The sequence below is a fragment of the Vicia villosa genome, linkage group LG2 (assembly GCF_029867415.1).
Source record: "Vicia villosa cultivar HV-30 ecotype Madison, WI linkage group LG2, Vvil1.0, whole genome shotgun sequence".
NCBI lineage: Eukaryota > Viridiplantae > Streptophyta > Magnoliopsida > Fabales > Fabaceae > Vicia > Vicia villosa.
In genome coordinates, this window is record NC_081181.1 from 200617598 (window position 1) to 200630758 (window position 13161).

At 33.9% G+C, this 13161-nt stretch overlaps 1 protein-coding gene across 1 annotated transcript; it reads right to left on the reverse strand.

Moving 5' to 3' along the window:
* Window positions 1-1214: 1214 nt before the first annotated feature.
* On the reverse strand, window positions 1215-2753 carry LOC131647935 (protein SENSITIVE TO PROTON RHIZOTOXICITY 2-like). The gene has a single exon (XM_058917746.1). The coding sequence runs from the start codon at window positions 2695-2697 to the stop codon at window positions 1486-1488; it is 1212 nt and encodes a 403-aa protein (XP_058773729.1). The 5' UTR covers window positions 2698-2753; the 3' UTR covers window positions 1215-1485.
* Between the last annotated feature and the right edge of the window lie 10408 nt (window positions 2754-13161).

The following is a 13161-nucleotide window of genomic DNA, read 5'->3' on the forward strand; positions in this document are numbered from 1 at the left end:
TTAAATTCACACTAATTCCAATGTCCAAGATCAAGCAAGTTGGTGTTTCTTTCTACACTATGAAAAGTTTTCTTATTTTTATCACATAAAATTAGATCAGATTTAGTTAATCTTTGCCTAGTGTTAATACCAAAATGTGTTAATCTACTATGCCATAAAGAAACTTATTCAATCATATAAACAAAAATAGAAACTTTATTGATAATATTGTCAGTAGTATAAAGCTTAATCATCCACTCAACGGAATAACTCTTTCCCACAAATATACTATTACAAATCAAGTTTAACTTGTCTGATTCTTACACAAATTTAATAATCGATTTTCCCAAAAGATCACTACTAATCAGATTCATATTCATGTTGGGAACATGAAGTACATTGACAAGAGTAACTCCCTTTCCATAAGTGAAGTTGAGTTCCACGATTCTCATTCAAATAACTCTTGATTGTCCTTCATTTCCCATTTGAACTCTTGTCCATCAAGGAGAATAGATTTTGAATGATGTTTTGTCATACCACCTACTTGCACCTTGCATTTGATTGCCATGATTTTTCTAATAGTAACAATTAAATTATCATTTGCTTGAACAACATTTGCCTCATTTTTGAACTTATTGTGCCTGTAATCTCAAGCATAATTACTGTGTTTGCCACACACATAAAAACCGCCCTTGGACCCTTTGATCCGCTAGAATTCTTGAACCTATTTTGTTCCTTCTTAGGTCTAAAACAGTTCTTCTTACCATCTTGTTACTTCTTTCGTTTTTCGTTCACCGCATTTGCCTTAGAATATTTAGCAGCCTCATCTTTTGATTCCTCCGCCTACAACCGCCACTAGCGCCTCTATGCCCACGCTTTTGGAGACGGTGTTGCTGGTGATGGGATGAGTATGAAGATGACAAGTGGCATATTGGGACCATCACACTTTTTCATTGACACTTTCTCTTCTTTAACTCTTTGTTGAGTTAATAAATGCAACTATATATATATATATATATATATATATATATATATATATATATATATATATATGACGTATCAAATAAGAAGTTTGACTATAATGAGAATTGAAAACTTTTAATAATAACCAATGAATTTGAATTAATGACTCAGATTTATCTCATATTTTAAAATATTTAATTAATGTTTAACTGAACAAGATATTTATGTAATATGTATTCAACATACAAGTAATTATCAATTACAACACATAATTGGCCTCCTTGCCATATTCAATTAATAACTTAAATTATATAAGAAAAATACACATATACTTTGTTACATTTATTATATTCGTAACTTAATTTGAATTTCATCATCGAATTACATAAACATATGAAGGAGATAATAGTAATACCAAGAACAACAACGTTGTGAAACTACCAGAAAACTCTTCATGATCAATCATATTTATAAAAACATAAAATAAATTGAACCAACATATATAGATCAACCTACATACGCAATTAACCAATGTCTAGTGCTTTAATTTGTGTGAGTACTATATGACAAACCATTAATAACAGGGTGATGTCCCACAAACAAACCAACATGTCCCATAAGCTTATCTTTCCTAGAAAAAGTAGTGCCACATGAGCATTGCCACCTAAGATCACCACAATGTTTCTCATGAGTCCTCAAATCAGAAAGAACTGAAAAATTCTTATGATTACACCTCTTGCACACATACATTTTAGGACAATGGCTTCTCTTGTAATGATTCTTAGCACAAATCAAAGACTTCAATGGTTGAAACTTGAGATGCTTTTGATTCCATCTACACCCTTCATGAGGACATGAATATTTCTTGTTTTTCATACTCATCAAATAGTCTTTATTCTTGTTAATTGGATTGCTCAATGCTGCACTACTCTTGTACTCATCCCCATGAGCTCTCATATGCATCCTCAAATTTGCATCCCTCTTGAACCCTTTGCCACAAACTTGACAATAATGTGTGTACTTTGCTAATAAATCCGACGCGTCCAATTCAACTATCTCATCGTCACATTCTGGGTCGGCCCAAATATAAGACGATCCAAAATTTAAGCCCGTATTATCATGATCGCGACTATTCTTCATCAAAATAGCTTCATTAGACTCTTTTATGCTAATATTGGTTTCACTAATTTCATGATCAACCCTTTGATCATCAATATCATCCTTGATCCTATAATTAATGTTACTATTATAGCTTTCACTAAACCAATCCAAATGTTCTAACTCATTATTAGAAAATAGGTTTTGACTTTGACTTCTAAGATCTATGTTTGTGTTATTGTTGCCAAAGTTTGAATGAATATTAGATTGTGGCTTGTGCAATTCTAGGTTTGTGCATGCATTAGAAGTAGTACCTTGAGGAAAACTAAGAGCCATGTGTTGACAAGTGAACATGATTGATGTGGCGGTTACTATCATTTCTTGTATAGTTGAGTTCATGTTGGATATGGCCATGGAATTAGTTGATGAGTCTTGATGATGATTTGGGGAGAGAATAACACCTACAAGAGTTTCAACTTGATTGAACTTTTCTTTGAGAATAGAGAGATTCAAGAGGAGAGAATTGGAGGGTAGAGATGATCCTGAAATTCCTTCCATGGAGTTTGGCAATGGCATCATATCTTCAATAACCATAGGAAGCTTTTGTAGGTTTTGATTTCCACTTTCAAAGGTAGATGATGTTGTTCTTGAAATCATTTATTTTCCGATGTTGAATTGTATATATAACAAGCTGAAATTTTGAAGATTGGACTTGAGTTTATTGGTTAGAAATTAAGGTATCGTGTTATATATATATATATATATATATATATATATATATATATATATATATATATATATATATATATATATATATATATATATATATATATATATATATATATATATATATATATATATATATATTACTTTGAATATTCTAAAAGACATAGAAAGATTTATACCTATAATTTTAGAGAATAAAGAATATGCACTTGCTGTGTAAAATATTTTTAAACTGTCAATCAATCACAGACGTATATTCTGCCAAATTACTATTTTAATTTTAAAATATTGATATGATATTGACTGAATATTATAGTTCTATTGAATAATGGTGTAAAATTAGTTTACACTGACATTGCACTACTTTTAATCTCATAATTTTATTATATAATATATGTTTTGATTTAATTTTTTTTGTTACAATATTTATTTTATTTTAATTTCATTTTTAATATATATGTTGCATATTTTTATAAGTTTACACTTGAATTTGAGAAAAATATTGAAGTTTAGAAAGGCCATACTATAATTATTGAAGGTTAAATTTAGAGTTTAAAAAAAAAAGGACATATTTAAATTTGAAAAATAACTTAATTATTAGAGACAAATTTGTTTTAAAAATAAATATTTATTTGTAGTTAATGATAGATTTGATGAAATCCAAGAAACAAAGCACACGAATAGAGAGAAGTCAACCGAGAGGTTTAAGGTGAAGTTAAAGCTTCCCCCACTTAAGACCTCCCTTGCATGTACCTATATTTCATTCTTCATTTAAAATTGAAAAGAAAATGCAACTATTAGAAACAAACGAATCTATGATTCAAAAATAAATAAATGAATCTATCATTCAACTTTGACTTGTAACATATAAAACTTTTAAAAACTCACTTATCAAATAATAAAAAATAAAAAAACAATTTTTTTTTTTTTGCAAATTCTACTTGTAACATAAATTTTTACAAACTCTATAAATATAAGTTTTAATTTACAGGAGAAAGAAGTATTTATAAGTTTTAATTTGTAGGAGGAAGAAGAAGTATAACCAGCTTGAGCAAAGAGTTAAAAGTTTTGGGTTCAATTCTAGCAAAGAAAAAAAATAACTTATTCAAAAAAAAATATTTATCTATTATAATAAGTTTTGGGTCGTTATTTAGGCTCTTAAGGTCGATTTAATTTAAGCGGTCTAGTCAAGGAATCTTTTAGATAGAATAAAAGAGGTAGGTCCTTGTGATAAGGTAATGCATCTGATTCGATATACTTGTTTATCACTAATTGTCAGATCTAATTAGGCGACTTCCTGCAGCTCACGTCAGGTTGAGCGGGAGCGGTTTTCATCGCTCGTTGTGTATTAGCTCGGTCACTCACCATAAACAAGTACTCATTTATTCACTCTTGCAAAGTTACGTCTCTTTGACCTCACTGACTTGAGCGTTAGCGTGATAACCTTGCACATACACCTCTGCTCCACCACGCATGAGGCTCGCTCCCACACAAGAATAATGGCACCGTCTGTGGGAATCGATGTTTGATTCTAATGAATTTCTCTAGAAATCCACTGTATCCTTCTTGCTGCGCCGCCACAACCATTCAATCATTTTTCGTCTTAATCTCTGTTTAATTTTTCACTAACAATGTTAGCGTCCAAGTTAGCCTATATGATTGCGCAAAACAATCACAATGCCACATGTGAAGCCATTTCTCTAGTCCTTTCTCTTGTAAAAAAGAGCTCACCTCCTTCTGTGGGAGAATCTGATTTGGTCCTTGTAACCTCTCTAAGAGTTTCATCTCCTTAGGCTCCAATTTTTTCACCAGTTAACCAAGGAACTTTCCAACAGGTGTTTCAAGGCCAAACTCTAAACAACCTCAACCGCAAGCGCAAATTCTTGAACCAAATATGTCCCAAAGCCTCAAACAACTTTAGGCCAATCTAGGGATGCAAGGAGAAAATAAAATGGTCATCAACAGAATGCACACCTCCTAGCGGAGAAGAATCCTATGAGTAGAACATAATCAACAAATTATTCCACCAAGAAGTCACTCGCAATGAGAAGCAGCATTATGCATTAATCTCAAGACCACGCCTCACGTAAATTCATCTCTCAGCATCGAGGAATCTTGGGATGACCAAAACGTCATTCTTCTCAAGCTCATTATTCTCCTTGTTATCTAGGGGTGGAGGCGACAATCACACCCTCAAAAGGTCACTAACATAAGATATTTTTGTCCTTTCATTCTCAAGGAAGGAATTGATAAGGCATCAAAGCTCAGGCCTCTAGCCGCATAGGGAATTTGTTTTATATGCACATCTTTAACTGTAGGATCCCTTGATACCTTTAAAAACCACCCAAGTAGTATATATACGATGGCCAAGGATCTAGATGAACACATTGAACACATGAATATTATGCTTGACTATCACCATACCAAAAGCGCAGTGAAGTGAATTTTTTCCTGGAAGAAATTATAGGATGAGTTCACAACTTAGTTAATGGAAGAAAACAGAAGATCAAGAAAATTATCGTTCTATGCAGAATCCAACAAAAGAAGAAATAAACACAACAATAATATATTAACTGATTTACCAATGTAGCAGTTGTAGTTTATTGATCGAATAACTAATTAAAATGTTGGATATTTGAAAAGGGATTGATGGAGGATTACATCTTTCGTGAGAAGTTAGTGCTTGAAGGCGTGGAGAGTATGAGCGATCTGCTCATCAGAGCCAAAATATTTTTGCGTTACAAAGAAAAGCACCTAATGAAAGAGGTGGAAAGGAATAAAGGATTGGGTAACTTGAAGAGTAACCAATCAATGGATAGAGAGTCAAATTGGGGCCGAGATTTGGTTCATATTCTCAACATACACCCCTTTAAAACATTGAGGGAAAATATTTTGCAAAAATACATGAACACCAACTTCAAGTAAGACAGAATGGGAAACCACACCCCCTTAAAAGAGTCGGCCAAGATCGACAAGACAAGATAATATCTTTTTCACAAGGGCCATAATCATAACATGATGAGTGCATCTACCTAAAGGATTTCAATTGAAAAGTCGATAAAATAAAGGAAGGCGAAATCGATACACTCAAGAGAAAGACAAAAGACATGGTCAAGTGAAATGAAGGGTTTTCTTTAGAGGATCTAGGAGGAGATATGACTCACCATAAAAGAAGCAATCTCCCAGTTGAGAGAAAGCATCCCAAAAGAAGGAAATTGAGGTCATCACAAAGGCCAAATGGGGAGGGATAATAGTGAAGAAGAAGTGGGAAATAACAATTTCCTCAGCTCCATCAATGAAGGTTTTTCTAGTCCAATGACTCAGTCTAAGGGGACAGTCAAGAGAAAGATAGTTCAGTTTAAGGCGATCAACAAAAAGGAAGAAACAACTTCTGAAGTACATGTGAAAAGGATTATTCTCATATTTAAAGATAGAAAGAATGTAGAAGGGATCCTAAACGAGAACTTTCCCCTAGTTATAAAAGCGATGATGAGCAATTTTGATGTTTTGAGAATCTTCATACACAGAGGAAGCTCATGCAACATTATGTATGTCGAGCTCTTTGAAAACCTAGGACTAAAAAAAATTAAAGAAGTCACCTTTGATAGAACGCAAACATACGATTCTATTAGAGTAGTATAAAATAGTGTTGTTTCGTAGAGGACTGTTTGGAGTATCAAATTCGCCTAATTTGATAATTAGCTAAGATGATGCTTAGTTTGATTGAAATGGTTTTAGTGTGGTTAAAATATTTATAAAATAAGACTTAGAACTATTATTTCTATCTTTAAATTGCTCACTTAAACTCCCGTTTCTCTATCTATAATGAGAATTTGTGCTTTGCATGAATGAATAGGTAAAGCGAACATACCCCCTTTTGGCAACATATGATCTTGTCTTGAACCCATGAATTACCTACCTTCGTAGTGCAATTCATTCGTTCAGGATCCTTTAAGATTGGCTATTTTAAAAAGGGTATTTATCGATTAAACTAAAGACATTTATGTAGCCTCAATTTAACCGTTTGATCTTTCTAGTTCAGGTATCAATCATATCATTTCAGTATATGACTAATATCTAAGATTATCTCTACGAAGTTGTTATATATATATATATATATATATATATATATATATATATATATATATATATATATATATATATATATATATATATATTAGTACAAAAAGGTTAAATCAAGCGCAAAATTTCTCGTTACAAATAATGAACTGGAAGTCGACATGAGGTTTGTCGTTTAGAGAATCCTCATGATCTTAAACTGGGAGATAAACTTTCTCCGTGGCCTGACCTCCCTAAATCATGCTACCTATTTCGAGGCCTATTGAAAATGGGTTCACAAACCAAAGAATCACCATCAACATTACTCCTCTGAGAACCTTCACAAATCACTCTTGGTGATGAGCAGAGAACATCCTCCCCCTGGAGACCAGCTAGAAAGGTCTAGTATGTCGGGACACTCTGAACCAAGAGGGACTAGGAAAGCTGGAGCAACAAAAGTGCCCAAAGGACGATCCTTCTCTAGGATCATCATGGTTACAATCTCAGGTGGATAAGTAATTTTTCATGATGCCATCCTCATTTGGAGCATCATTTTATAGAAACCCATATTTTATGCAAGCAAATGTCAAATGAAAACATTGAGAACTCTCCATTTGGAATGGTGAAGAAAAAGAGGAATTCGTTATACCCTTACTAAATTTGTTATGCCTTTCATCTCGGGTTTCCATTTCCACCAATATGAAGGCCTATATGTATTGTTTCTTTAACTTCTCTAAGAAAATAATGGGAGGTATGAAGCCATTAGCGAATCCAACACTTTCCTAAAAGGCCACAAGCTTATTCTTCAAATAATCTTCCTCTTGAGACAAGTTGTCATACTGATAAATATAAGTTCTCGATCCGACCAACAAATAATTTTGGCGCCAGACCTTAGGGAACTTGTCGACACATCTTGGAGGTGTGTAGGGTTGAACATCATTGATAATCGCATGAGTGACCTTGGTGAGAGGCGAGACCAGATAGTATCGATCCTTGAAATGTTTCACACTGTCAACATGACCTTGTTTTGAGTCAGCCGAACTACGTTTGATGTTGAAAAGGTTGAAGAAGAGCATCAGAGTCGGAAAACTCCTTTTATAGTTGCACTAATATTGAAAAACTTTGACATAGGCTCGGTTCACTATATTTAGTTGCGAAGGATAAATCCTCATGTAATTAAGAACCCCTACCTCAAAGTTGTTAAAAGGAAGTCGAAGACTTACTCGAGAAAATAAGCATTATGGAGAGGAAGAATACATCCCCCATACTTGTTGCATAATCTCTTGTCCCCTTATGGATAAAACACCCCTAACTAAAGGATGAGTGATAAGTGCAAATTGTATCTCTTTTTGTGTATAAGTTTTGTTGCACTTATCTATTCTTTTTGACAATATTGTTTGAATAAACGTCGTTTTGTTGTAAATACGTTTACTTTACGAATAATTGTATTTTAGTGTAATTGTGTATCGTTTGATAGTTTTAATGTCTTTTTGTAGGTATTATTGCTTATTTGGAGTCTCGAGTAATAAAGTATCAAAGACACGGCTCCAGATGCACGTTTTGAAGAAATAAAGAGCCAAAGTTCTGTCAAACTCGCAAAGCGCAAATTCTAGCGCGCTATGGCCGTTTTTGTGTTCCTCTCGTAGTAACTTTTGCTTCGTAAGCTCGCTTAGCCAGCTTTTTCTCGCTTAGCCAGAAATAGCTCGCTTAGCCAGATCAATTTTTGTCGTTTAGTGTAAAATATTTGTAAATAGTGTACGGATTAGTGGAAGCTCGCTTAGCGAGATCTGTGTGGCTTAGCGAGGTCTGCGAGTTTAGAATTGTATATAAGTTGTAAAATCAGATTTTGTTAGGTTTTATCATCTCTTCTTGGACAAAGTTGAGCTCTGATCCATTCTTTGTAGTTTAGAGGTTCAAGCAACATCTTTGGGTGGTTCATCATGTCGATTAGTAGCAGGTGGTCTCCGATTGTGCCGACAACACAAGAGGTTTTTGCTTGTTCTTCTTCTTCCCTATGACCCATTCCAATGGTGGGGTTTGTATGTATATTTTTCCTCTCTTGTATGTATATTTGTCGATCTTTGGATCGTTTATATAGTTGCTTTACAAATCATTATTATTGTTGTTCTTGATCTTTTTGATTAAATGCTTTGGGTTTGTGTTGTTTTAGAAATAGACATCATAGATCTTGATTAGGAATGATAACTATTAGTTTCTAAACTCTAGACATAGATTTGGGGCTAATAATCTTAATGGGTATCGAGTTTAATGCCTCTGTGTTGTTTGTGTTGGTTGAGACATCGCTGATGTGAATAGTACGGTTGAGCTTTCGTCGGTGTTTCAGACATGGACATTGATGTTGTATCTCGAATGATTCCCGGTGATTTTGATGCGTATTGTGAGTGTTGAGCGATAAGATCTTCAGATTTAAGTATTCGACGGGTTGAGTAGAAATATGATTCCATAATGAATTCTCTTAAGCTACAATAGATTGTTTAATTGCTTTTATTTACTTTTCCCGCATTTACTTTCTGTAACCCAATCATGAAACTTAGAACGCGAGATAGTCGAACGACAGTTTTTCTCTACCAATCTCTGTGGACTACGATACGATATAACCTATATCACCCGGTAATAAATAATACCTATTACTTTTTGCTTGCCACTTTACCGCTCCAACAAATTGGCGCCGTTGCCGGGGATTGGTTTTGAGATTAATCGCATTGCGCTGGTTTCACTTTTTAAGTTTTGTAAATATGTTCATATCGTATATTTTGTGCATATTCTCATACTTGTGTATTTTTGTATATTTATACATTTTTATGTTTCCATACTTGTACAAGTTCGTGTTTTTGATTTTGTTCCTCTTTACTTTTGCTATTTAGCAAGGTGAAGTTGGCTAAACAAATTGAACTTGGATAGTTCGTAAATTCTAAATCTTCACTTTTTAATTAGTTTAGCCAATGAAGGATTTTGTAAATATTGTGTTTATTGAATATTTGTATTTATACGTATATGTGTATATATACTTTTTCTTTTGATTAGTTTGTTAAGTGTTTGGTCAGGGCGCTTTCTTTAGGTTGCGTTGAGGCAAAAGCATTGGCGTGTCGTGAGGAAGTTACTGGCTATTCACAAAACAATAAAATGCGCCGAGCTAACGACGTAAAACAAGCGCTTGAGGGAGGCACCCCTACATTTTTACGTTCTGTTTTGTAGTTTTATAGGTCAATAAGTGGCGAGGGAGGCTTGGATTGCTTTTGTTTCATGCTGGAAGAATTTCTGTTGCAGTAAGCTCGCTAAGCGGTTGCAAAGCTCGCTTAGCGCGGTTGCCTGCACCAGAATTCTTTCTTCTCTCTCCAAGCCATTCTTGCCCAATTCTTTTGTTCCTATTCTTTTATACTTATTCTTTTGTATATGTGTGATACTTTTGTTTATTGTTTGTGTTCATTTTGTGGTTTACTTCAAGTTGAGGAAGCATGGAGCAATTTTGGAGATGAGTGTTTCAACATGCTTTTGTACGGTAATGATTAATTGAGAGTTTTGTGCGTTTTCAAGGTATGAGTTTATCGCTTTCTATACTATGACATATCCAAGAAACTTAGGATTTTTACAAATTTTAGGCCATTCATTCTTTTGTATACTTGTTCATTTGTGAATCACTTTAGTTCCCACATTTTTGTGAGGTAGCTTTCCATTGTTTACATATGCTAGAGAGCACAATTCTTGTTTTAACTGGATTTTATTATGCTTAATTTTTTGTTTGTGTTGATTGTATAAATGCATGAAAGTGATCAAGGCATATTTGTTTCATTTGAGCACAACTACCTTGGCCAAATAGTCTTTTCACCTTGTGAGTGTGTGATCATTAGTAACCCCTTTGAGCTTTTTGTCAACATCCATGTTATTTTTGAACTTAATGCTTGTCTATGAGTGTTTGATTTTCCTTTTTGTATGGATGTTGATTTCTTTTTTCTTGAACCCTCAAATTTGTTTTGTTGTATGAATTTTTACCTTGCCTTAGAAAGTAGGGAGTATTCATATTATGATGTGGTTGAATTCAAGTTGGGGAGAGAATGGTTGTGCACTTATCTGTTTGATTGTTATGAGGTTGAGGCTAAGAAAAAGAAAAGAAAAGAAAAAAAATTTGAAAAAGAAAAAGAAAAGAAAAGAAAGGAAAAAAATAGAAAAAGAAAATCCTTGAGAAAGGAAACAAAAAGAAGCATGGAATAATGTTGTGCTAATAAGTTATGTGATTGTTTTGAGAAATTTTGGGTTGATGAAGAAGTTCGATTGAAATTTCATTGTTTGAAACTTTATGGAAGTAATTACTCCCTTAGGTTTAGGCAAGTTTTTCTTTCGATTAGCTTTAGGACTTATCCCTTGTTTGTTAACCAAGCCACATTACAACCCTCAAAGTCCTTGTGATTCTTGCCTTTGTGTTTTCAACATGATTTTTGGATGAATGAATAATTTTATCTTTTGTTTACAAGATTGTGTGTGAGTGAAAGTACCTTATTTTGTGTGTTTTTCATCTACCGATGATTGTTTTGCTAGGTGTGATTCATGGGTGAACTAGTGTTGTTTTAGAATGTTTGGCATAATTTTTGTATTTAGTCTTTGTTTTGTGATTAGGTTATCGTTGTATGATAGTGGTAAGTAAATTCTTCGACTTGTACATTTCTCAATTTTGATTCGTGCAATTGTTTTCGTTTTTCAAAACTTGTTGATTCATGATTCTTTGATTTTTGTTTTTTTCTTCATTGTTTGAGTGACCATTGTTTGAGGACAAACAACGAAATAAGTTGGGGAGAGTTTGATAAGTGCAAATTGTATCTTTTTTTGTGTATAAGTTTTGTTGCACTTATCTATTCTTTTTGACAATATCGTTTGAATAAACGTCGTTTTGTTGTAAATACGTTTACTTTACGAATAATTGTATTTTAGTGTAATTGTGTATCGTTTGATAGTTTTAATGTCTTTTTGTAGGTATTATTGCATATTTGGAGTCTCGAGTAATAAAGTGTCAAAGACACGGATCCGGATGCGCGTTTTGAAGAAATAAAGAGCCAAAGTTCTGTCAAACTCGCTAAGCGCAAATTCTAGTGCGCTATGGCCCTTTTTGTGTTCCTCTGGCAGTAACTTTTGCTTCGTAAGCTCGCTTAGCCAACTTTTTCTCGCTTAGCCAGATAAGCTCGCTTAGCCAGAAATAGCTCGCTTAGCCAGATCAATTTTTGTCGTTTAGTGTAAAATATTTGTAAATAGTGTACGGATTAGTGGAAGCTCGCTTAGCGAGATCTGTGTGGCTTAGCGAGGTCTGCGAGTTCAGAATTTTATATATGTTGTAAAATCAGATTTTGTTAGGTTTTATCATCTCTTCTTGGACAAAGTTGAGCTCTGATCCATTCTTTGTAGTTTAGAGGTTCAAGCAACATCTTTGGGTGGTTCATCATGTCGATTAGTAGCGGGTGGTCTCCGATTGTGCGAAACAACACAAGAGGTTTTCGCTTGTTCTTCTTCTTCCCTATGACCCATTCCAATGGTGGGGTTTGTATGTATATTTTTTCTCTCTTGTATGTATATTTGTCTATCTTTGGATCGTTTATATAGTTGCTTTACAAATCATTATTGTTGGTGTTCTTGATCTTTTTGATTAAATGCTTTGGGTTTGTGTTGTTTTAGAAATATACATCATAGATCTTGATTAGGAATGATAGCTATTAGTTTCTAAACTCTAGACATAGATTTGGGGCTAATAATCTTAATGGGTATCGAGTTTAATGCCTCCGTGTTGTTTGTGTCGGTTGAGATATCGCTGATGTGAATAGTACGGTTGAGCTTTCGTCGGTGTTTCAGACATGGACATTGATGTGGCATCTCGAATGATGCCTGATGATTTTGATGCGTATTGTGAGTGTTGAGCGATAAGATCTTCAGATTTAAGTATTCGACGGGTTGATTAGAAATACGATTCCATAATGAATTCTCTTAAGCTACAATAGATTGTTTAATTGCTTTTATTTACTTTTCCCGCATTTACTTTCTGTAACCCAATCATGAAACTTAGAACGCGAGATAGTCGAACGACAGTTTTTCTCTACCAATCTCTGTGGACTATGATACGATATAACCTATATCATCCGGTAATAAATAATACCTATTACTTTTTGCTTGCCGCTTTACCGCTCCAACAATGAGCCCACCTCGGTGAAAGAATTGTCTAAGCCTCCTTTCTAGTAAAAAAACCATATTTATTGGCCACCTTAACCCATTTGTGCTTCACTACCAACAGACAAGTAATAATAAGCACATGATTGAGACTCTAACCAACACATTACT